The following is a 23249-nucleotide window of genomic DNA, read 5'->3' on the forward strand; positions in this document are numbered from 1 at the left end:
GAGCAGTGTGTCGGGGCGTCACCTTGCTCAGGGTACCTCAGCAGTACCTTGCTGGTCAGGGATGCAAACCAGCAATCTTTCAAGTACAAGTGCACTTCCCTAACCATTAGGTCACCACTGGCCAGTGTATGTACTTGTATAAATAGGTCAGGGCTGGTCCTTTAGCCATGCGGCATCCTCTCTTCTTCTTGTAGCCACTCCATTTATAATGTTTTTTTTTAATTAAATTTCAGTCACACCGTGCTTACGTCACAGCACCCTTGATGCCCTTCTTCTGCCCCCATATCGGGACAGCGTAGTGCCCACCATTTGAGTTGGCACCCCCTCATAAACTGCTGTCCCTCATCACGTAACTGTTCTGTGCTGGTGCTACAGAGGGTGCGTGTACTACTAGGGGTACAATCAAGCTCATTTCTCTTAGTCTTGCACGGTGTGCTCCTTGGGGGTGGGATATGGCTCAGTAGCTTAGGAGGCTGTGTCTGTGATCAACTGGGTCAGATCCTGGCTTTGGCAGAATGATTTCACTGCTTGGCTCATTAGCGAGGCCCGTAAGCCCCCAGCTGTCCCAGGGACTGTCTTTACGTCGCTTTGGATAAATACACCTGCTAAAATAAATTGTAAAATAAATGACATCCATTGGCAACGTTAGTGCCCTAAGGTAGCTATGTAATCGACTGGCCCAGGAATAGGTGAAAGTACAGAATACAAAAATACCATATTTTTGTATTCTGTTACTTTAGATAATGCTAGAGCATTATTATTAGCTATACAATGCCTACTTTTATCAGACAATAATAATGAGGAAGAAGCTAGGTATATCATTAGGATATAATTAGTACTGAAACCAAAGTAGGTCAAAGTCATTTCCAGTATTTGTTCAGTAATTTTGACAGAGGGGGATTGTTTCTTTTGCTGTTGACATTTCACTCCAAGTAACTGGTTTGCCCTACATGTATTTTCAGAATTCCCCAAATTATGTCTGTGCACTGCTGGCCAGACTTATAGAAAAACTTCCAAGTTGCAGAACTTTGTTCCAGTTACTCCAGTTAGTTATTTAATTGTCCAGTGTATAATATTTGTTAACATTCTTTGGTTGTTTATAAACATTACTGCAAATAGTTTTGTCGTAATTTTTAAAGTGTAATGCCAAATCAGCCAAGTTTTTTCTAAAGGAATAGTTATCATCCATCCGTCTGTCCATCCATCCATCCATCCATCCATCCATACATCCATCCACGTGTCCAATCAGCCATCCATCTTCTACTGTATATGCTACAGGGTTGCTGTCAGGCAGCATAGGGCATTAGAAAGGGGAGCACCCCGTATGGGATCACAGTCTATCGCAGGACACAGAAACACATACAACAGCTCATTTGGAGGTACCAGTGTAGTCCAGTGATTTGTGCTCCACTATAATGATGATATGAACTATTGCTCCATTTAAAAAATACATTGACAGCTGACTGCATAGCTGCCCAGCAGTAACCTTCATTCATTTAATTGTTTGTGTCAAGAGCACTCATTAAGAGCCTTTTAAATGCCCTGAAAGGGGTAAATGAATGTAGCTATAGTTTTTGTTTGCGTTTAACAGTATAATACCTTAAGACTATCGATAGAAGATGCTGTTATGTTTTTATTATTTCTTAGATTGACCGTAATAATGCATTATAGATGCATTGTAATGCATTATGAAGGTATCAACAGCCTCATAGTAAAGCAACCTCTCAGACTCCATCTTAAGCATTGTTTGTACAGATCAGTGTATATAACTGAATTAACAAATGCATCATAAATAGATAGATAGTGACATTGGATACATGTACTCCAGTAAAAAAAAAAAATCAAAACACTGCTCATTTGTCTTTATATCCAATTTGGGAGAATTTAATTATACCTTGTTAGTTGTATTTCTGCTGCTACGTACACAATTCATACATTCAGACCGTTTCTACACTGTTTATTATATTGAGAGTTTAATGTTGCCTCCTTCTGTTAGCCGAGTCTGTGAGTGGCCAGTTTGATGTCATTTCCGTTCAGACCTTTCTGCAGTGCGAAAGGCCTGCACTCTTACCCGTGGTTTACTCTGCTTATCTCTCCTGACAGAGGGATGTATGGGAAAGGGAGCTTGATCCCATGCTGGAGGACGATCAGGAGCCTGAAGCCTCCTACCTGAGGGAGAGCCACCTGGGCATCGAGCGCAAGTGCTCCAGCATCACTGTCAGCTCTACGTCCAGCCTAGAGGCTGAGGTGGACTTCACCGTGCTCACGGACTTCCAGACAGGCGTGGAGGAGTTCTCCCGGGGGATGTCCGAACTCGGGGAGCAGGATTACTTCCTTGAGGCATGCCGTGACGCACGTGACCATGCCCCCATCGAGGACATTTTACCCGAAGACTGGCTCTTACATGAGGTAGATGGCATGATGTGTAATCCTACATGCACGTCATGCACATTTGGTCGTGATAGGGGTTTGCACCAGTGAATGGTGTGTTACAAAAGACAGTATTTTTTGGTACTTTTATAGGTAAATAAGCGCTGTACCCACCAAGCGTTAAATTTAGAGGATATCTTCATGAAGTTTGCATGTTAAGCCAAATAGACATTGAGGGGCAATGATTAAGCCACTCACTGTGAGGTAAAATCATCCGCATAAGGGGTCTTAGCATGTCTGATTCCAGTCTCTTACCTGGAGTTTTTTTCCCCCCCTCAGCCATCAATGGCCTGTAAAGAGCCTAGTAGGATAAGTCCAGCCCCATCGACGAGGACAGAGTCCAGCGATGTGTTCACTGTCCATTTACAAAGGAAAGATCCAGGTCAAGCTGCCAGTAGCAGAGTGCTGAAAAGAGAGCCCAGCGACGTAGTGCCCACCCAGGCCTTGAAAAAGACAGGATTCAAGATGGAGACACAACCCAATGGGACAGAGGTCACCACCACCATCTTGGAAATGTCAGATCAGGTACAGGTATAATTACCTCTGCTAACATTCCTTCTCTTACAGGAGTGATTTACATTTATGATGAAGTAACTTTTCACAAAACCTGTACATCGGAACATGATTCATGACTTTTTGCATAGTTTTCTAACGAAAACTGATGTATAGAGTAACTTGGAAAATATTTTGTTATACCTTATGACTTTGCAGCATATTGTAGAGTTTAAGAAACTGGAATTATCATGAGAATGGTACGTTAGTTTGAATTTAGGCAGGGAGTTTTACAATAGAGCATATCATTGTTTCTTTGTCAACTGCAGAGTTACAGTGTGAGCTGTCTAGAGGACGCTCTACCCTCTATGGCTGAAAGCTTCATGCCTGTAAGCATACCTTTGCTGGAAAATGCCTGGATACAGTTCTGTGCAGCACCTTTTTGCATTTCATGATTTCTTATATATATTTTTTGTTCTACACCTATCCTTACCACAGGTAAAGACCGTCACCCTAGGGAGAGAGGCTTTTGGGTCTCCAATGATCGTCACCTCAGAAAATGTTGCCTCGGCAACTACAACTCAAGTTACCAAGGTAACTAGACTTACCTTTCCACCAGACTTGGGCATCGGGATTTATGAAGCTTATTTATGACCATTTTATTTGTTTCAGAATTGCTGACCCTGGGAAAAAATAGCCTTTTTAGAGAGTTGACTCTTCTTTAAAGTCTCAGAGGAAACATTTAACGCAATGTACAATTAATGACCAAATAACACGAATTACAGTATAATAATGTATTAATGACCTACTGTAGCTACACAGATATATTTAGGTAAAGTCAAGGATTATTATAATAATAAATAGACAATGATCCATCCATCCATCCATTTTCCAAACTGCTTATCCTACTGGGTGGCGGGGGGTCCAGAGCCTATCTCGGAAGCAATGGGCACAAGGCAGGGAACAACCCAGAATGGGGTGGCCAGCCCATTGCAGGGCACACTCACACACCGTTTGCTCTCACATGCATTCCTATGGGCAATTTAGCAAGTCCAATTAGCCTCAGCATGTTTTTGGACTGTGGGTGAAACTGGAGTACCTGGAGGAAACCCCACGACGACATGGGGAGAACATGCAAACTCCACACACATGTGACCCAGACAGAGACTTGAACCTGGGTCCCAGAGGTGTGAGGCAACAGTGCTAACCACTGCACCACCATGCCACCCCCATAGACAATGATATTTAGAATAAATAAATAAAGAAGTAAAATATTTTTTTATGTATTAATCTCTTATAATGTATAGTCCCATATTATTTGGTTAATTTGAATTACTTTCTTGTATGTATGTTTTTATATTGACTGTTACTATAAGACAAAATGCATTTCTAATGGAATCAAATGAAATAGTTTTTAATGGTGATGTCCTACATTTGTGCATAAATGTCTGTGGCTGCCTAAATTACCTTTATGGCTGAACAGCAGCTGCTGTTGTGTCTACATAGTGTGTCACCATTTAGAATAAAATAGCAATAATTTTTTCAGTCCACTGAGGAAGTAAACTGGCTGGTTTAGCCCATATTCCGGCGTGGGCTCCTTGGACAGTCTAGGGTCTGCCAGTGTCCACTGCCACTGGAGCAACTAGGATCTGAAGGGACCAACATTCACATCATTCTGATGTCATCGGGATTTGAACTAATAACCTTTCAATCCGCCCACACTCCCATTGTCTGCTTGTACTCACAGATTCAGTTCTCACCAGTACTCTGTGTGTCCTAGACTGTGAAAGGGGGTTATTCCGAGACAAGAATTGAGAAGAGGATAATCATCACTGGAGACGAAGATGTGGACCAGGATCAGGTGGGCCAGCACAAATCTTTAACTGGTAGTACATTACCGTTGACCATCCTAAGTGGTGGTTCATGGCATGCCTTCACATTCTCCTTAGGCTTTAGCCATGGCGATACAGGAGGCCAGACAGCAGCATCCTGATATGCTGGTAACCAAGGCAGTAGTTGTCAGGGAAACTGAAACTTCCTCTCAGGAGAAACACAGAAGAACCGAGGTATTGTGTGCTTCCTACTCTTCCCAGTAGATGGCAGTAGATGACTTGTGAAAAACACTGTATTGAGTTTAACATGAAGTTTGAATCTGTGTGAATAATACCTAAAGTCTGCTCTAGATATTTGTGAGTCGGACAGAAATGGGATGCATAATCACAGGGTCATGGGGTGTTAAAAATGTATCTCAAAAACAAGAATAAAAATAATTCATAGTAAATGTGTACTTCATTTAAACTCTCAAGTAGACGTGAATGCAAAAGTATGGGTTGTATAAAAAAAGTATAAAATGTGTTTACCTGCGCAAAATCCAAGGCTGAATGAGAAAAGGGTATGTAAGTGTGAATCTCTGTGCGTGAGCTCTGAAACTGTGTGTGTTCTTCACTTATAGTCATGAAGACTGATAGATGGCGGCAGTGAGCACCTTCAACAGGGACAGGATGCGAGTCAAGCCTTTGGACCTAGCATGCCCAAAACATCTGGCAACCATTCTCTTAGTCATCCCCTCACTCCTGTTAGATATCTGCTCACTCTTCAAACGACCATGTCTTACATAACCTCATCATGATTTCCACCATTAGTACGTCTGCCCTCTACAGCTAAACCCCCAAAGCGGTCTTATACCTAAACCGTACCTAAAACGTGGTTGCCCTACAGTTTTAACCCATTCTTATCCCATTGCCTGCCCACGCACGAAAAATGGCTCCATGTTTTCTCATTTTGATACTCTTGTGTCTGTCTGAAACCTGCCTGCTTCCTGACCCTTTTAAAGCAGACAGTCACTACTGCATCCCCTGTTTCATCCAGATTACCGCAGCACAGTGACCCTGCTTAGTAAAAAAAAAATCCAGTAAAATAATTAACGAGAACAATTCCTAAGGAGTATTCCTGTTCTAGATGACATCTAGCCAGTAGTTAGAAAAAAATCATAGTCACTGAGTGATAGGCCGAACTGCTTTTAAACTGCATCCATAGATCCTTCCATATCTTCCATATATAATGATGTCATTATACACAATCTCCACAATCAGGAAGCAGAAATGGCAAAACAATGGTAATACAAATCTGCCTGGTCATGTGTGCCAGAATATGAACTTCAAACAATATTTGACGGCAAAGTTTTAGAAGTGTGCAAGATCAGAGGACTAAAGCAAGACCCTGAGTGTTGAACACATGCGTTTTAACAGGTCAAATACAGTCATTGTGCATGAAAGGCAGCCTTACTGTGCTGAGGAAGACCTCGGCTACCACCTCAGTTTTTGAGCTGTTTATGAAAAGCACCATCAGAATCATAGCAAATAATCAAGCAATAACGGCACTGGTTTCTATTACTGAGGCTTTATACCAACATCATTGATCAAAAGCTTTGCTTCTAACACATTTACCCTGGCGCTTTGCTTTACTCCATCTGGAAGCCTTTCCAAACAACGCCACAGTTATAATTTTGGCAATCAGACCTGAAAACAAAACACTTTATGAACTACGTATTCTTTGTATGTGACAAATTTTTAATTATATTTCAATCGAAATTTTGGATTTCCCAGTTGTATATACAGTATGAAGTTGGGTTTAGAGCAGGTCCTTTTCATAATTTAGGGAGAATTAGCTGTGTGAAACATTGTCTGCATGTTGTTCAGTGCATCTGAGGACCTTATACGTTCAGCTGTAGTGTGCCGTATAACATTGAGTCATTAGTATAGCTTTGAATCAGTTCCTGTGGGAAAATGTGTCCTTAGGTCACTATTTCAGGGCACGCTCTACACTGGTTGATTAGCCTAGAGACACTATTATTGTGTCATCTGTTGCCTGCAGCAATGGATGTCATACAGAACTGCAGGCCTCTGTATCATAAACTGAGCCAGAAGACCTTAAACTGACTATTGGTGTCCATGTCTGAGAGCGCAGAGAAAGGCAAAGTGAGTTTCTGTAGCTTTGATCTCTTATAAAGACAGTACAGTGGTAAAGAAACAGGTGAGAAATTAAACACGCAGAAAAATGCGCTCCTCTCTTTGTGGCGTAGTATTTTTTGAAACGGGAAACATCCCCTGTTTTTACTCCATTTTGTTCTTGTTACCGGAGACCACAATCTCTTCAAGAAGTGTGATATGTGGGTCCTTGTCATGAGTCTCTAGAAGATGTATGTATGTGTGTGTGTGTGTGTGTGTGTGGATAGACCAAGAAAACTACTTTCATGAAGCGGAGTACTGGACCCGAGCGTGATCGTTTCTTTACTATCCCAGTGACGACAGTAGTTGGTAAGTTGTGAACACACAATTTATGTTGCAGTAAGAGAGAACCTGTTTCTGTCCCAATTTACCTGCACTTTGGGTGCTCAGTGGTTTATGTTTGATTGGGTACAGGAAGGTTAGGTACTTACAGTTTTTTTCCAGCCTGGATTCTCAGTGATGGCGCATCCCGATTGTCGTTGGCTGGGTATGTAGGGAGCCACGTGGGGCCGTCCGCACCAGGCTGTGGAGAGCCTTCCCCTGAGCATTCTAAACTCCGCCCTCCGCCTTTTCCATTAATGCTGCCTGCTGTTAGTTAGACCCCACCCTCCTGTAGGCATTACTGCTCCGTGTCTGAGACAGACAACGAGTGCATGTGTGACTAGCCCACACCGTTACAAAGGGGTCAGGTTTTGTACAGCTGGACATCACTAGGATGCAGGTGTCTTTTAGAGAGTCCCCCTGTGTTCAGTATGATATTCCACATGAATGAACAAACCTGGGGAGAGATTAGAGCAGCACCCGTCACCTTGAACCCGGTGAGTCCGCACCACTGCCCAGAAGCCCCCCTCCCCGTTCACCATCGGCTGCACTTACCCCTCTATCTGCACTCTCCTTTCAGTTGATCCTTACTTTAGTGCATTCCCTCATCGCCTGATGCTGAGTGTTTGCTGTACACTGTATCCGCATTAAATAAACACACTAATAAATGTCACATGTAGTAGAAAGCTTTACAGTGTTTTTTTTTCCCTACACGTTTGTGTAAAAACCCGGGGATGTGTGTGGGATTAAACGGTCAAGGCCATTTCTAAAATTTTCCGTTTTTTGATATCACAGAAAGTCATTGTATTCATAACGTCTTCTTGATTAAAATACACGTAATACATCTGTTGCTATCATACAGAATGCTCACCGCTTTTGTCCATGCAGAATGTGGGAATGCTAGCCATTATTGCACATGAATTAGCAGCATCATCACTGTGCTCCCGTTCTCTAACTATAACCACCTCTAGCATCATGACACTGCTTAATAAATACATTCTGCACCTGTGCCATTGACTGTGATAACTGCCATGCACTGTGCACAGCCTGAACCACAACAAAATGTGACTGTTAACTTGAGTGCAGACAATGATTAAGGGCACAGCAGTTGCAATTAAAATGAAAATACATATTTATAAAAAAATTTGTATTAGTGCACGAACATGTTTTTCCATTTTGTTTTATCACGTTCTTGGTGCTTTACTGTTAACTTTATTTTAAATGTACACTACGTACCTCTCAGAAATGCACAAATCATTGCGCTGCTGAAAATGATTGACAGGTCTAGGACCGGCTAGGATTGTGTAATGCAGGGGTGTCCAATCTTATCCAGAAAGGGCCGCTGTGTATGCGGGTTTTTGCTGCAACTCCCTAATTAGATTACTAATTAGAGGACTGATTGGCTGAAGAGTCCTCACACCTGAGTTTGAACAGCTGACCTAAAGGTTATCCAAAAACCAGCATACACACTGGCCCTTTGTTAATAAGATTGGACACCCCTGGTGTAATAGGAAGCTTTTAATTCACATGTTGCTTTCTATCGCCATCTTGTGGTAATTCCAGGAATTTCAAAGAAATTGGTCCATCGGTCTCGTTGAAAAGTAAATCGAGTACAAGAGTAAATGGTGAACAACTTTATCAAACCAGGACTCCGCCTTCTATACTTTTTTTATTTTGATATGCAGGTTTGCAGCATGTACACTTTAGGTTGGGGCTGTCAAATCATTTATAAAGGAAATGACAATACTACACCCACAGAGGCATAGCCATAAATTCTGCCCCCCTGGCAAAATGTCACCTTAGGCCCCCTTGGTAAATTGCTCTGAGCTGGCGGGGGTCCCCCTCAGTAGATTTTGGGGCCTGAATATGCCCCTCCGTTGCTACTGGGTGTCAGTATTACAGGGCTTCCCAATTTGAAACCTTATATCCGCAGCATGGCGAAATAAAATTCAGATGTTCGCAATTCACAGCACTGATCCTGCAGAAGTGTAATGTAAACAGGTTTAACAATATTCACATCTAAAAGTTTAGTCACAAGATTGCAAGGATGATTCCCAGGTTGTCACAGCAGCTAACCTGGCAATCCGCTTACGCTGTGACATACCCAAGCAAGTGGCTAATGCCACTGCGAGCATTTTTACTTGTGCTGGGGTGTCTGTGTCACTCAGCAATTACACCGCCAAAACGGTATAGTATATTCAACTGTGGGATCGCAATTAAAAAACAAACATTTAACAATGTATATCCATTTATCGAATTATGGTTATGTTTGTGTTGCTTCAAACTTTCCCAAGACATGTTTGAAAAAATGTGAAGCCACTACAAAGTCACATTTTATGCATTTTCCCTTTTAAAGATAGCGTCCATGCTACTTTTAACAATTTTTTTTATCAGGCTTGTAAAGTATGAATAAACTTACTGGAGGCATGTGAAACTGGCGCTGTCATTCTGAGTGTTTTGTAGACCTGTTGTTACGATGCCTAGGGTGGGTTATTTAATGCTAGATATAAATAGTTCTTGAGTTTCAAACAGCGATATAAGTAGGCCTACACCGGGGATGTACTTTTCTTCACTCCCATAAAAAAACAAACATACCAAGCAGACCAATCACAGTGCTTGTGTTCTACATCGCTGCGAGGTGCATGTCAGACTACGGTGTAGGGTCCACGCCCATGCAGTACTTATACCGTCGATTCGATCAGCCTTACTGACAGACAGCTCTACCAGCCAACAAGAAAAAAGCCCAAGCAATAACATCCCAAGGAAACAGAAAACAGACATTAAAAAAGGTTTCGATTTTAATAGAAATATCTTTATATATCCAGAATCTGAGAAATACAAAAAGTGCATTTAACACATCCAAGACCCCGTGGGCTCTATGACCAGACAAAGTACCACATATCGCATTGTGTTGCACCTGCTCAACACGGGTAAAAGAAAGGGTAGGGGGCTCAGATTCTTTTTAGGTAAATGCAGTCAAGACCCAATCAAATGTTCCAAGCCTCACAGAATGCAATTTTCCATGCTATACAGTCACTGCTGTTAACTGACACCTCTGCAGATATGAGATGAGCTATATTTAATTACACTAACTGCAAGACCTGCCACATATCTTCAGATGCTAATTTAAAAAGTGGAAAAGAACAGCAAAATAAGTATGCACTTATGTATGTATTTGCAAATATACATACCTGCACACATACATACGCACACACACACACTAACATATTACTATTAGCAGTATAACTCTAAATATACTTAAGGCTCTTTGAAGCCCTGAGGATTTAAAACCTAGGAAATTTGGTGGCTTTCGCGCTAGCCCTCCACAGGACAGAAAAGAGGAAGCAAAGGGTGGCAGCATGGTGTAGCGGGGGACCTCGACCAGCACAAATGGTCGGAAGCCATTGTGGTCCTATTCGCAAGAGGGCTGGGGGAACCTTCCCGAATCCAGGGTCCAATGAGGCTGTGGAACCCAGCAATAGGCATGAGTGGACAAAACAAAATTACAACAGAACACATGGGACAGGAGGGAGTGGCTGAGGGTAGGCTGGGTCTCTGCAGGGCCAGTCCAGGACGCTGTTAGGGTGATGCAGCCCTCCTGTAGGTGTGAGCCACAGAAATCAGGATTTGCACCTTCACCTAAGATCTATGTGTGACCTCTTGTGAGAACAACAGGCAGGTGACTCATACAACCATAGCTGTTTTTCATTCTTGCAGCCCTAAAGCAATGTCAAAATCATGTTATTTTCAAAAAAAGATGTGAAAAAGGATATGAAGCGAGATGCAAAACAGGATTTATATATATATATATATATATATATATATATATATATATATATATATATATATATATATATATATATATATATAAATCATCGTCTTCTTGGATTACACATTTAATTCCAGTACCCTCATTTCCATTCTGGAATGAAGCTGCCAGTTGCACCCACTGGCAAATACAAACATCTACAGGGGGGTCATTCGATGAGCGCATGTAAAGCCTCCTTCTTTTGTTTTTTTTCTGTCTGGTGAAATCAACAGCAGGAACAACAGTCTCAAGCCTGCATTTTCCCACTTATCATGGAAAAAGACTTGCAGATTTCCCCTTTGTTGGGGACCATCTTCAGTTCGTCTTGAAGCACTGGCCGGTAGTAAAGCCGTCTGTGAGCCCTGGTACGTGCTGTCTAAGCCTCAGCCTCTGAAGCATTGCCTTCACTGAATGCAAAAACTTCACGGAGCTGTTTGTCATAATGTCGTCCTGGCTGTAACGGACAGAGCTATTGTGCTGAGCGCTGACCATTTAGATATCTTGGATGTTGAGCTGATAGCATATGGACCTGCAATGCAAACATTTTTAAACCACTGTCAGTTAAACAATACTGATGTTAAAGCTCTATACTAGATTACAGTAGTTATGTGCATCCTTAACACACAGTAATAAATGCAATCAATGTAAGAGTGTCAAGTAATTTTTTACAGTTTGAAGAAGAAAACCATTCTGAGCATTAGAGCATTATCTTTTCACCTAGACAGCACAAAACGACAAGGCGTTAACGCTTCTTGGCACCAGCAAATATTATTCCCCAGTTTAGTTTGCAGCTGTGTGTTTTATTGTGCTTTATTTGTTCATAAAATATAATATGACTTATCTACTTTTCTGTCATTTAACAATTTAATTGCTTTTAATGAGCTGATTACTTGTTTCTGCAAGGATTCTAATCCTGCTTCCTGCACTGCATTTTGTTTTGTTACCATAGAATCTGATTGAAATATAACAACTTCAATAGATTTAGAAAACTAAAAGCACCCTCGTGTATTTGTTTGTTTGTGTCATGCCTGGCTCGTCCGATCCTCGTGTGTGCCACGCCCCCTGATTATCCATGTGTGCTTCCCCAATGATGCCCGGCTGTGTCTTGTTATTTCACCCAGTCTTTTGTCTATATCAGTCCATGTCTTGCCCTGCCGTTTGTCCGTCATTGATGTTAGTTGATGTCCGTGATGTCCCATTCTCCCCGTAGCTGTTGTCCCCTTAATAAATCCTCAGTTTTCCCCGCCTTTTGCCTCCCTGCCTCATCCTTCCCTGCCTCCTTCCTGCCAGCCTGCCCATCCGCACCCGTGGGCTCTGACAGTTTGTTTGTTTGTTAATTTTCTATGCCTATGTCTAGAATAATGGATGAGTATTATGCTTGAATAACATTGAATAACAATGGGATAACAATAACATCTGTTACATAAAGAATAGAGCAGTATATCGTTTAATCCAGTTTACCATGTTTAATTATTGGGTCAAAATTACTGACACAACCTTGATTGCAGTCTTTCTGCCATATTGTTTGAACTTCAACATGTCATTAGAACTCCATAATGTTAAACCTGTTATGATTATATATAATCAACTAATTTTAGATTGACAGAACTTCAGAAACTTTATGATTAAGTTTCATTATTTACAAAGAATTTAGCGCATTGATTAAGATATTTGTTAAGAATATTGCACCTGGCTGAAACCATTTGATTTCATTATATCCCTTTTCTTGTGTTGTGAAGTATAAAACTGTGATTGTGGAAAATGGGTCACGGTGGGGGATTACATAAAACATCCTAACAGAATTTGGTTTTGGAAAATGACTAGTTAGTAAAATTTTGTATATTATTGAATTACATAATTAAGTTCTAAATTAGGATGTTATGTAATGGGAGCCTGCAAAAATGGAGCTTATATAGTAATGCACGGTATAAGGCAATTGTTTTAATATAAGAACATAAGAACATATTTACAAACGAGAGGAGGCCATTCGGCCTATCAAGCTCATTTGGGGAGAACTTAACTAATAGCTCAGAGTTGTTAAAATCTTATCTAGCTCTGATTTAAAGGAACCCAGGGTTTTAGCTTGCAAGTTAACTACTATATTATTATTATTATTATTATTATTCTTGCTTGGTTCGAGTCTTTGACATCGGTTTAGCAGAGTCTACATTCCATTTTCTAGGGAAAATTTAATATTTTTTAATAAGAACCACAATCACCCTAAATGAGAAGACATTTGTGCACTCTCTAACCTGATATGCTGGGGATGGTAATCTCCTTGCTGCTGTTTCCCTCGCCCCCGTCGCTAACGGGTGTTATCTGAATGACGTACTCTTCGTCAATGGGCAGCGCCAACTCAAGTGAGGTAGTGTTGGTCTCCACCATGCTGGTCCAGCTGTGTCTGCTCTGCTTGTATCTAACCTAGAACGCATTGGACATTCCACCCTCATTTATGGAGACAAGAGAATCTCACACAAGCAATCCCCACCAATATTCATAAACACCAAGGTATTTCAATATCCACAGAAACAAAGGGATTTTACACAAATGATGCTCCACCAACACAGTGCACAAACCAGAGCTGACCCAATACTCTATGGGGGTCCAAACAAAATTTTATTAATTGAGTTGACATTGACAGGCTGATCAGATGGGGGCCCCCTGGTGGTCAGTGAACCCTAAGCAGCCACTTAATTTTCTTATGCCTTGGGTCTGCCTTGCACAGACTGGAGTGTTACACGGGTTACTGTACAAGTGAAGCTTTGAACACACTATGTAGTATAAGCACAGGGGATCACACCAGTGAATTCAAACACACACCATAGACAGGAAGCAGGGTGTTATACATTCATCCATCCATTTTCCAAACCGCTTATCATACTGGATCACGGGGGGTCCGGAGCCTATCCCGGAAGCAATGGGCATGAGGCAGGGAACAACCCAGGATGGGGGGCCAGCCCATCGCAGGGCACACTCACACACCATGCACTCACACTCCTACAGGCAAATTAGCAAATCCAATTAGCCTCAGCATGACTTTGGCCTGTCGGGGAAACCGGAGTACCTGGAGGAAACCTACGACGACATGGGGAGAACATGCAAACTCCACACACGTGACCCAGGTGGAGACTCGAACCCGGGTCCCAGAGGTGTGAGGCAACTGTGCTAACCACTGCACCACCATGTCGCCCCAGTGTTATACATCATTCAGACAAACAACAACTCAAACCGCCTCCATAGAACAAAACACAGAAAGACGTTCAACAGGTTCTAGCAAACAAACTGAACAGCGCTGTCACTGCAGAGGAGATTTGGCCTGAATATGGGCATAAAACTTTGGCAATGCTGCTTGCAGGTCTTGCAGAGAGGAAAGTCTGTTTAATAGAATACACATTGCAAGAAAGAGGCAGTTCTTTTAACCATCTTGCTATAGCACTGTATGAAAGAGATGGAGACAAACAGTCTTGCTTTAAATAGACTTGGAGTTGCTGGAACTGTTCTGCTTCCAATATGACCACTAAGGGCCGCTACAGTATGTACATTATGCATGACTCATTAGTGTCTGGAGATTCTGTGTGAGACGACGCTTCACAGGTGCTAATTACCGCCTGCCAGTGTGAGCACAGAGCTCACTGATCGCTAGACAAACGTTCCCTGATAAGCATGTAAGCCCTTGGTATGGGGGTAGGCAAGTGGTCTGTACACAACATATGATAAAAGTCACCGTCAATTTTAACATAATTCCATCAATGCCTCCGAAAAAAGGTGCTTTGTATTTTCTAGTTCCGATGTAGCATTTATGTATTATTTCTGTGTGTATAATATATGTATATGGTGCATATACATACACACACACACACACACACATATATATATATATATCATAAGCACCAATACTAACAAGGAAAATTCAATCAATGACTCATATTTTTTGTCTCATACCGCAGGTGTGTGTGTGCAGGTGTGTGTATCTAGACGTGAATTAGAAGACTGAATCCTTATCAGGGTAATATTAGAATATTAGGGCATTCCACCAAACTTATGGAATTCCTGGTTCTGAGTTCTGAGTCTTCACTGGGAACTTTCCCACTGCTCATCAGAAACTGTGATCTTTATGCTAAATATGCATAGTAGACGATAAAAGCTTGCAGATTCAACTTCACATGTCATTATGTATGAAATTACACCACCACCCCAAACAATGGAAGATGAACAAGTTTTGATTCAAAATGGGACACAGCATTTTATTTATATTTTATTTTACAGTGTGTGATATGTTTATCATTCATTATCAAATCTGGACAGCCGATCAGTCTTTTGTTTTCTACAGAATAAAAATAATGTGACGTTATTCTACTAATAAGTGCTGGCAAGTTTCACCACTGGCACCTGTGATATGAGACAAAAAATATATCAGTCATTGATAAAATTTTCCAGGTTAGTATTAATGCTTGTGATCAACCAATCAGCAAAATTTATTGCTGTAAGACCCTCCCAGTAGCTCTTGCTCAAGGAAAAGTACCTACTCTGGAGTAAAAAAGGTTCAGGAACTTCACAACTTCACATAAGTGAAGTTCCTGGTACCAGACGAAGATTCTAGTTCATGAAAAAAGTTCTTGCGGTGGGAAACCCCCTACAATAATTTGCTTTACAAACGTGACACTACATTATGGAAGCATGGATTAGTGAGTATTAAACACAATGAGGTGGAGTGTCTCTTACTCTGTAACTAGTCACTTCTGATTCATTCTCCAGCGCTTTCACCTGGTCCCATTTTAGGATGATCTTTGAATCCGACATCTTCCACATGACTTTCATAGGGGGCTGACTTGGTGCTGAAAGCAGAGGTGAGGGAGATAGATTGATAGTGCCTTTTAAAATGGCATATCTCTTAATTTGTAAAATGTATTCCTTGGTGTGACAGCATAGCTATATGGCAGAGTAATAGACGGAGTCACTGGGCTTCTCTTTAAGGGACAGTGAGGGAGTTGGGGGGTTTCTGGGTAATGCATGCCAGTTTCATGACACCTGGGGTGCCTGGGTAATAAGACCTAGGTTTTCTTGGCATTTCAGGCCAGTGATGTGACACTCTGGTATTTATTGGCATGCAGGCCAAAACTTATGAGACTCACGAGGTTTCTTGGTGGTAATATTGACCACTGAGCTACCAGGCCCAAGGCCTGCTGTGTTGTACGCTCTCACAGCAACGAAGTAGGTGCTGCTCGCCTGCAGCCCACTCAGCACTGCTGATGTTCTGTTTCCCATGGTCCTCGTCACACTGGCCGTTTCCTCTCTCTCTGTCTTCCCCCAGTACCTCAACTGACACATAGAAAGGGGCAGAGTTTCACTCACAGGGCAAGTGCGACGTTAACTCTCTTTGATTAATTTGTTACATTCATCAAATACATATAAGAGGGAATAAACGCATGAATGTTACCAGTACAATAAAATGCTTGGAGACTGGTAACAGATGTGAATCAAATAAATTGGTAAGTGAAACTGGGTCTACCACTTACCTCATATCCTAGGACTCTCCTTCTAGTCTGCCATGACAAGGGCTTCCACGTGACCTCGATCTCGGATGCAGAAAGGCTCCTGGCCCGAATCCTGGAGGGAGCTCGGTTAGGCTCTGCAAGATGATAGCATTGATGAAAAGTCAGGCAACTGACTGCGGTACTCGCTATACCGTTTCAGTCCATGGGCCTACAGTCCACCTTCATTATGGCAGACCTGACAGATATGTTGATCTTCTCCTTTTCCACCCAGCCTGTCTTCCTGGAACCTTATCTGGATCCACAGGCATCTAGACCAGTGTGGCAAGCACAGCGAGGATCAACCCCGACAGCACAAATTTCTGCAAGGTGCTGGCATTTAACTCCTATTGTGCAGATTACCATCTAACTCTGCTGACCAAAATAGCCCCAAATGATGCCTTGTTTATCTTCAAAGCTTCATCTGAAATCTTCAAGAGCTCCCAGCCTAAAGCAGAACCACAGAGGACAGCATGCTGTGCAATGTACTAAATTCCAGTTGGGATGACCCAAACCCAGGAGGCTAGAGACACATTTCATAATGCTTCAAATACCCCCCCCCCCAACACATACACACACACACACACACACACACACACTCTGCCGAATGCCTCTGCATCATATATTTTGCTGGACTTTCACCATAAAACATATTTCACTTAATTTAAAGTGATGCTTTTTTAGATCTATACAGCCAGGCATATTCTGACGCATGTCAAGTCCAGCGCCTCGCTCAATTAATCAAAATAAGCTCATCTTCAGTAACTGAAGCTGCCAAATGATTTATTTTTACTGCTTTCACTATCCTACCTTCTTCCGCAGAGTAGATTGTGGTGACAGGCCCAAAAGGCCCCTCTCCCTTGTTGTTGTAAACACCCACTTTCACTTGGTATGGCGTGAATGGTAAGACGCTCTCATTCTTGAAGGTGTAACGGGAGGTATCCGCTGAGGGGACGGCTGCCTGCATCCATCCGGTGGCACCATTTGGCCGGAACGCCACAACATAGCCGAATCCAGGCCCTGCCTGCAGCTCCTCTGGGACAGGCTGAAGGCACCGGGAGAGATTTGCACACAGAAAACTCACATTAGCATGTAACGGTAACAATGTGTCACCACACAACAACTGGCCGTCTAGTATTGCTTTCTCCTAAACATAATGTACTGTGCAAAGTCTTAGGCAGCCAAAGGAAATGCTGTTTCCTATGACAAGAAGTCTCAAAAACCTCAAAAGCGCAAACTTTTTTGGAATCTTCAATTCCAATATATGCATGTATTTGTGCAACTTATCCACTAGTACACCTTGTTTGAGTAATGAAAAACTCATGAAGCTGTTTCACTAAGTTAATTAAATGTGCCATTGGTGAAATTAAACAAATAATTGGAATTGCTGGGTTTCCCCAGAGGAGAGGTTAGGGAACCAAAGCTGTAGTCTTTGCCCCATCCAACAAGATAACAGTAATTGTGAATGGCAGTCACAATCGCGAGTGTTATTCCAAAGAAAATTCAGGAATAATACTTGGGCAGCCCTAACCTCAACCCATAACAGTCTGCTAGCCTGAACGAGCGTAAAAAGTCTTATTACCAATTTCCAAACAAACAATACTCTATGGTACACTTTGCGTAGAAAATGTAGAAATGTAGAAAAAATCTGTTATACCCCTGAATGTACAAAGTTTTTTATGTTCTTTTTTATGAGAAAATATACATGTATTATACAGATAAATATTAAACATAATAAGACTTATGTCCAGTACTCTATTTTTATATTTTTTTACTTCTCCCTGGACCAGCTTTTAAGAGAAATCAGGGAATCATTTTCAGCTTTTTTGACAATTGAATATTTCCAATTCTACTGGAATAATCACCAGCGCAGCATGTGCTTATGGAAAATTCTTTTAATGAACATGATAGTGCCAAACAATACCACATTAGCTCCACGTTCCACTCCTCCACGGCTAAAGCATCCACTAGCATGGCATGTGCCACGACTTCAGTGAAATTCAAATGAATGGGATCCCTTGCAAAAAGATAAATGGCACAAGTTGCCTTGTGCCACTTAGATCATCGGTGACAGAAACACATAACCAGTGCTGCTCTTCTACATCATATAACAATAGCTATACCTTCATACCTTTGAGAAATTTTAGGGATCATTCCAACTGATGTCAGCTAACAAATTTACAGTTTCCAAATGAACAGACTTCCTTAACTAAGAAGCCTGATTTGGATCCTAAACAGAAGTAAATACATCTCTTATAGAGCTGGGTGATATGGCTAAAAATGTCACTGTGATAAAATTTTTAGAAGATATCGATATCGATAATGATCACGATAATTCACTGGTTCTTTCCAGTTTGACAGGCTGATTTTTATTCCCGAGTTTATCACAGATGGGGTTTGGTGGTGTATCGAAATACATACATATACAATTACATGTCATATAACGAGTAATTAGGTGACAGCTACATCAAGAAAATGTAAAGTGAAAATATCAATGATTTTTAGAATAAATATTCAAATAAAATTAATATGTTAATTTCTGCCCCTCCTGGAGCCGACACCTTATCGTGGTGGAGGGGTTTGCGTGTTCCAATGATCCCAGGAGCTAAGTTGCCTGGGGCTTTATGCCCCTGGTAGGGTCACCCAAGGCAAACAGGTCCTGGGTGAGGAACCAGACAAAGTGCGGCTCAAAAGACCCCTTATGATGAACAAAAACATGGCCACACGTTTTCCCTCGCCCGGACGTGGGTCACCGGGGCCCCCTCCTGGAGCCAGGCCTGGGGGTGGGGCTCGATGGCGAGCGCCTGGTGGCCAGGCCTGCACCCATGGGGCCTGGTCGGGCACAGCCCGAAGAAGGCATGTGGGTCCCCCCTCCAATGGGTTCACCACCTGTAGGAGGGGCCAAAGGGGTCGGGTGCAGCGCGAGTTGGGCTGTGGTTGAAGGCGGGGACCTTGGCGGTCTGATTCTCGGCTGCAGAAGCTAGCTATAGGGACATGGAATGTGACCTCTCTGGTGGGGAAGGAGCCACAGCTGGTGCACGAGGCTGTGAGGTTCCGACTAGATGTAGTTGGGCTCATCTCAACGCACAGCTTTGGCTCTGGAACCAGTCTCCTCGAAGGAGGCTGGACCCTCTTCCACTATGGAGTTGCTCATGGGGAGAGGCGCAGTGGACGAAAGGGTAGCCTCCCTTCGCTTTTGGGTTGGGGGACGGGTCCTGACTGTTGTTTGCGCTTATGCAGCAAACAGCAGTTCAGAATACCCACCCTTTTTGGGGTGTTGGAGAGCGCTCTTCCCAGGAACTCTCTTGTTCTACTGGGGGACTTCAATGCTCACATGGGCAATGACAGTGAGACCTGGAGGGGTGTGATTGGGAGGAATGCCCCCCCCCGATCTGAACCCGAGTGGTGTTTTGTTATTGGACTTCTGTGCTCGTCACGGATTATCCATAATGAACACCATATTCAAAGCATAATGGTGTCCATATGTGCACTTGGCACCAGGACACCCTAGGCCGCAGTTCAATGATCAACTTTGTGGTCGTGTCATCGAACTTGCGGCCGCACGTATTGGACACTTGGGTGAGGAGAGGGGCGGAGCTGTCAACTGATCACCACCTGGTGGTGGGTTGGCTCCGCTGGTGGGGGAGGAAGCCGGTCAGACCAGGCAGACCCAAGCGTATAGTGCGGGTCTGTTGGGAACGCCTGGCGGAATCCCCTGTCAGGAGGAGCTTAAACTCCAACCTCTGGCAGAACTTTGCCCATGTCCTGGGGGAGGCGGGGGACATTGAGTCTGAATGGGCCATGTTCCGTGCCTCCATTGTTGAGGCGGCTGACCGAAGCTGTGGCTGTAAGGTGGCCGGTGCCTGTCGCTGCAGCAATCCCCGAACCCGCTGATGGACACCGGTGGTGAGGGATGCTGTCAAGCTGAAGAAGGAGTCCTATCGGGCCTTTTTGGCCTGTGGGACTCCAGAGGCAGCTGATAGGTACCGGCGGGCTAAGCAGAACGCGGCTTTGGCGGTCGCTGAGGCAAAAACTCGGGTATGGAAGGAGCCATGGAGAACGACTTTCGGATGGCTTCGAGGAGATTCTGGTCCACCATCTGGTGTCTCAGGGCGGGAAAGCGTTGCAGCATCAACATTGTCTATAGTGGGGATAATGCGCTACTGACCTCAGCTCAGGACGTTGTGGGTTGGTGGAAGGAATACTTCGAAGACCTCCTCAATCCCACCGACACACCTTCCAATGAGGAAGCAGAGTCTGGGGACTCACTGGGGGTGGACTCACCTATCTCTAGGGTAGAGGTCGCTGAGGTGGTTAAAAAGCTCCTTGGTGGCCAGGCCCCGGGGGTGGATGAGATCCGCCCGGAGTTCCTCAAGGCTCTGGATGTTGCGGGGCTGTCTTGGTTGACACGCATCTGCGGCATTGCATGGACATCGGGGGCAGTGCTTCTGGGTTGGCAGACCGGGGTGGTGGTCCCTCTCCTCAAGAAGGGGGACTGGAGGGTGTAGGGGGATCACACTACTCAGCCTCCTTGGTAAGGTCTATTCAGGGGTGCTGGAGAGGAGAGTCCATCGGATAGTCGAACCATGGATTCAGGAGGAGCAGTGTGGTTTTCGCCCTGGCCGTGGAACAGTGGACCAGCTCTATACTCTCGGCAGGGTCCTGGAGGGTGCGTGGGAGTTTGCCCAACCAGTCTACATGTGTTTTGTGGACTTGGAGAAGGCATTCGACCATGTCCCTTGGGGAATCCTGCGGGGAGTGCTCTGGGAGTATGGGGTGCCGGGCAGCCTAAGGGCTGTTCGGTCCTTGTACGACCGGTGCCAGAGCTTGGTCCGCATTGTCGGCAGTAAGTGGGACTCATTCCTTGTGAGGGTTGCCGTTTGTCACCGATTCTGTTCATAACTTTTATGGACAGAATTTCTAGACGCAGCCAGACTGTTGAGGGTGTCCGGTTTGGTGACCTCAGGATTAGGTCTCTGCTTTTTGCAGATGATGTGGTTCTGTTAGCCTCATTGGACCGTGACCTTCGACTCTCATTGGAGCAGTTTGCAGCCGAGTGTGAAGCAGCTGGGATGAAAATCAGCACCTCCAAATCCGAGACCATGGTCCTCAGAAAAGGGTGGAGTGCTCTCTCTGGTCGGGGAAGGGGTCCTTCCCCAAGTGGAGTAGTTTAAGTATTTTGGGGTCTTCTTCACAAGTGAGGGAAGGATGGAGCAGGAGATCGACAGGCAGATCGGTGCGCCGTCAGCAGTGATGCAGGCGCTGCATCGGTCTGTCATGGTGAAGAAGGAGCTGAGCCAAAAGGCAAAGCTCTCGATTTACCAGTTGATCTACATTCCTACCTTCACCTATGGTCATGAGCTATGGGTAGTGACCGAAAGAATGAGATCGCGAGTCAAGCGGCCGAAATGAGTTTTCTCCACAGGGTGGCTGGGCTCTCCCTTAGATATAGGGTGAGGAGCTGAGTCATTCGGGAGAGCCTGCTCCTCCGCATTGAGAGGAACCAGATGAGGTGGCTCGGGCATCTGATTAGGATGCCTCCTGGATGCCTCCCTGGTGAGGTGTTCCGGGCATGTCCCACTGGGAGGCCCCGGGGAAGACCCAGGATACACTGGAGGGACTATGTCTCTCGGCTGGCCTGGGAGGAGCTGGATGAGGTGACTGGGGAGAGGGAAGTCTGGGTTTCCCTGCTGAGACTGCTGCCCCCGCGACTCGACCTTGGATCCAGTGGAAGATAATGGATGGATGAATGGATGGATGTTAATTTCTGGTATTGATATTCTTTTGCTACTTAAAACACTATCCTGTTTGGATAGAAGGTCATGATATGCTTTATTTGTGATCTGCTGACCACATACAACCCTCCATGCTTTCTTCGCTCTCAAGCCATGGGATATCTGCTAGTGCCTAAGGTAGAAAGAGCTACGGCAGGCTGCAGAGCTTTCTCCTACAGAGCTACTCAGCTGTGGAATGGTCTTCCACCGGATGTGCGGGTTTCAGGCTCACCCTCAATATTCAAGTCTAGACTAAAAACACACCTGTTTAGTTTAGCGTATAGGGACACTAGTTCTAGCTCTAGCTAACTCCTCACTCCCAGTCAGACCTATAGTGTGAGGTGTAGAGCTGGGTGGGGATTAGTGCCATTGGCTTTGGATAAACTGGACTGTCAATGCTGTCACTCTGGCTTCACAGTCCCTTGTGGAATTGGAGTGCTGACATTTCAGGGACTCCCCATGCCTGCATTCCCACTTGCCTCTCCCTCCTACTTATGCTGCCATAGCCATATCTGTCGGAGCTTGTACATTGGACTTCATATTGCACTCACCTAGTTGTTAGCGCTGCCTATAGCCTCCTCTACTTTAACTAATTGTACATTTTATTTCCCCTACTCCTCCTCGGCGGTGCTGCCTGGAGACCTCAATCTATCAAGATGTCCAGCATACCCTACTACATGTGACGTCGCCACTATCAATGACGTCCCTGCATCTAGTTTGCCGTTCTGCCTGTGTCATCTTCCACATCTTATGATTTGGACAGTGTGACTTGGCACTTAACCATCTCTCCTATTTGACTCTCACAGTCAGCCCTCGTGCATTCGTGCTTTGTGAATTAACAGATCCATGAAAATTTCATTATACTGTTTTTATTAAATATTTTTAA

The 23249-nt window shown here is 43.9% G+C and overlaps 2 protein-coding genes across 5 annotated transcripts in view; one reads left to right on the plus strand and one right to left on the minus strand.

The window, feature by feature from the left end:
* Positions 1-7936, plus strand: part of si:dkey-178k16.1 (band 4.1-like protein 1) — a 45279-nt gene extending 37343 nt beyond the window's left edge. For 2 of the 3 annotated variants that reach the window (XM_049017786.1, XM_049017788.1), the window contains 7 exons: positions 2104-2409; positions 2710-2955; positions 3252-3311; positions 3421-3516; positions 4703-4783; positions 4872-4988; positions 5375-7936. In XM_049017786.1, the coding sequence (XP_048873743.1) occupies positions 2104-2409; positions 2710-2955; positions 3252-3311; positions 3421-3516; positions 4703-4783; positions 4872-4988; positions 5375-5380 (912 nt within the window). In that variant the 3' untranslated portion in view covers positions 5381-7936. The remainder of the gene's footprint in view (positions 1-2103; positions 2410-2709; positions 2956-3251; positions 3312-3420; positions 3517-4702; positions 4784-4871; positions 4989-5374) is intronic. The other variant, XM_049017787.1, reaches the window with a different exon arrangement.
* A 3194-nt stretch (positions 7937-11130) lies between these two features.
* The window catches only part of cntn3a.1 (contactin 3a, tandem duplicate 1), a 153617-nt gene continuing 141498 nt past the window's right edge, over positions 11131-23249 (minus strand). For both annotated transcript variants that reach the window (XM_049016174.1, XM_049016173.1), the window contains exons 18-23: positions 17400-17634; positions 16575-16687; positions 16191-16377; positions 15781-15893; positions 13311-13479; positions 11131-11587 (exon numbers count right to left, since the gene is read on the minus strand). In XM_049016174.1, the coding sequence (XP_048872131.1) occupies positions 11496-11587; positions 13311-13479; positions 15781-15893; positions 16191-16377; positions 16575-16687; positions 17400-17634 (909 nt within the window). In that variant the 3' untranslated portion in view covers positions 11131-11495. The remainder of the gene's footprint in view (positions 11588-13310; positions 13480-15780; positions 15894-16190; positions 16378-16574; positions 16688-17399; positions 17635-23249) is intronic.

The sequence above is a fragment of the Brienomyrus brachyistius genome, chromosome 6 (genome assembly GCF_023856365.1).
Source record: "Brienomyrus brachyistius isolate T26 chromosome 6, BBRACH_0.4, whole genome shotgun sequence".
NCBI lineage: Eukaryota > Metazoa > Chordata > Actinopteri > Osteoglossiformes > Mormyridae > Brienomyrus > Brienomyrus brachyistius.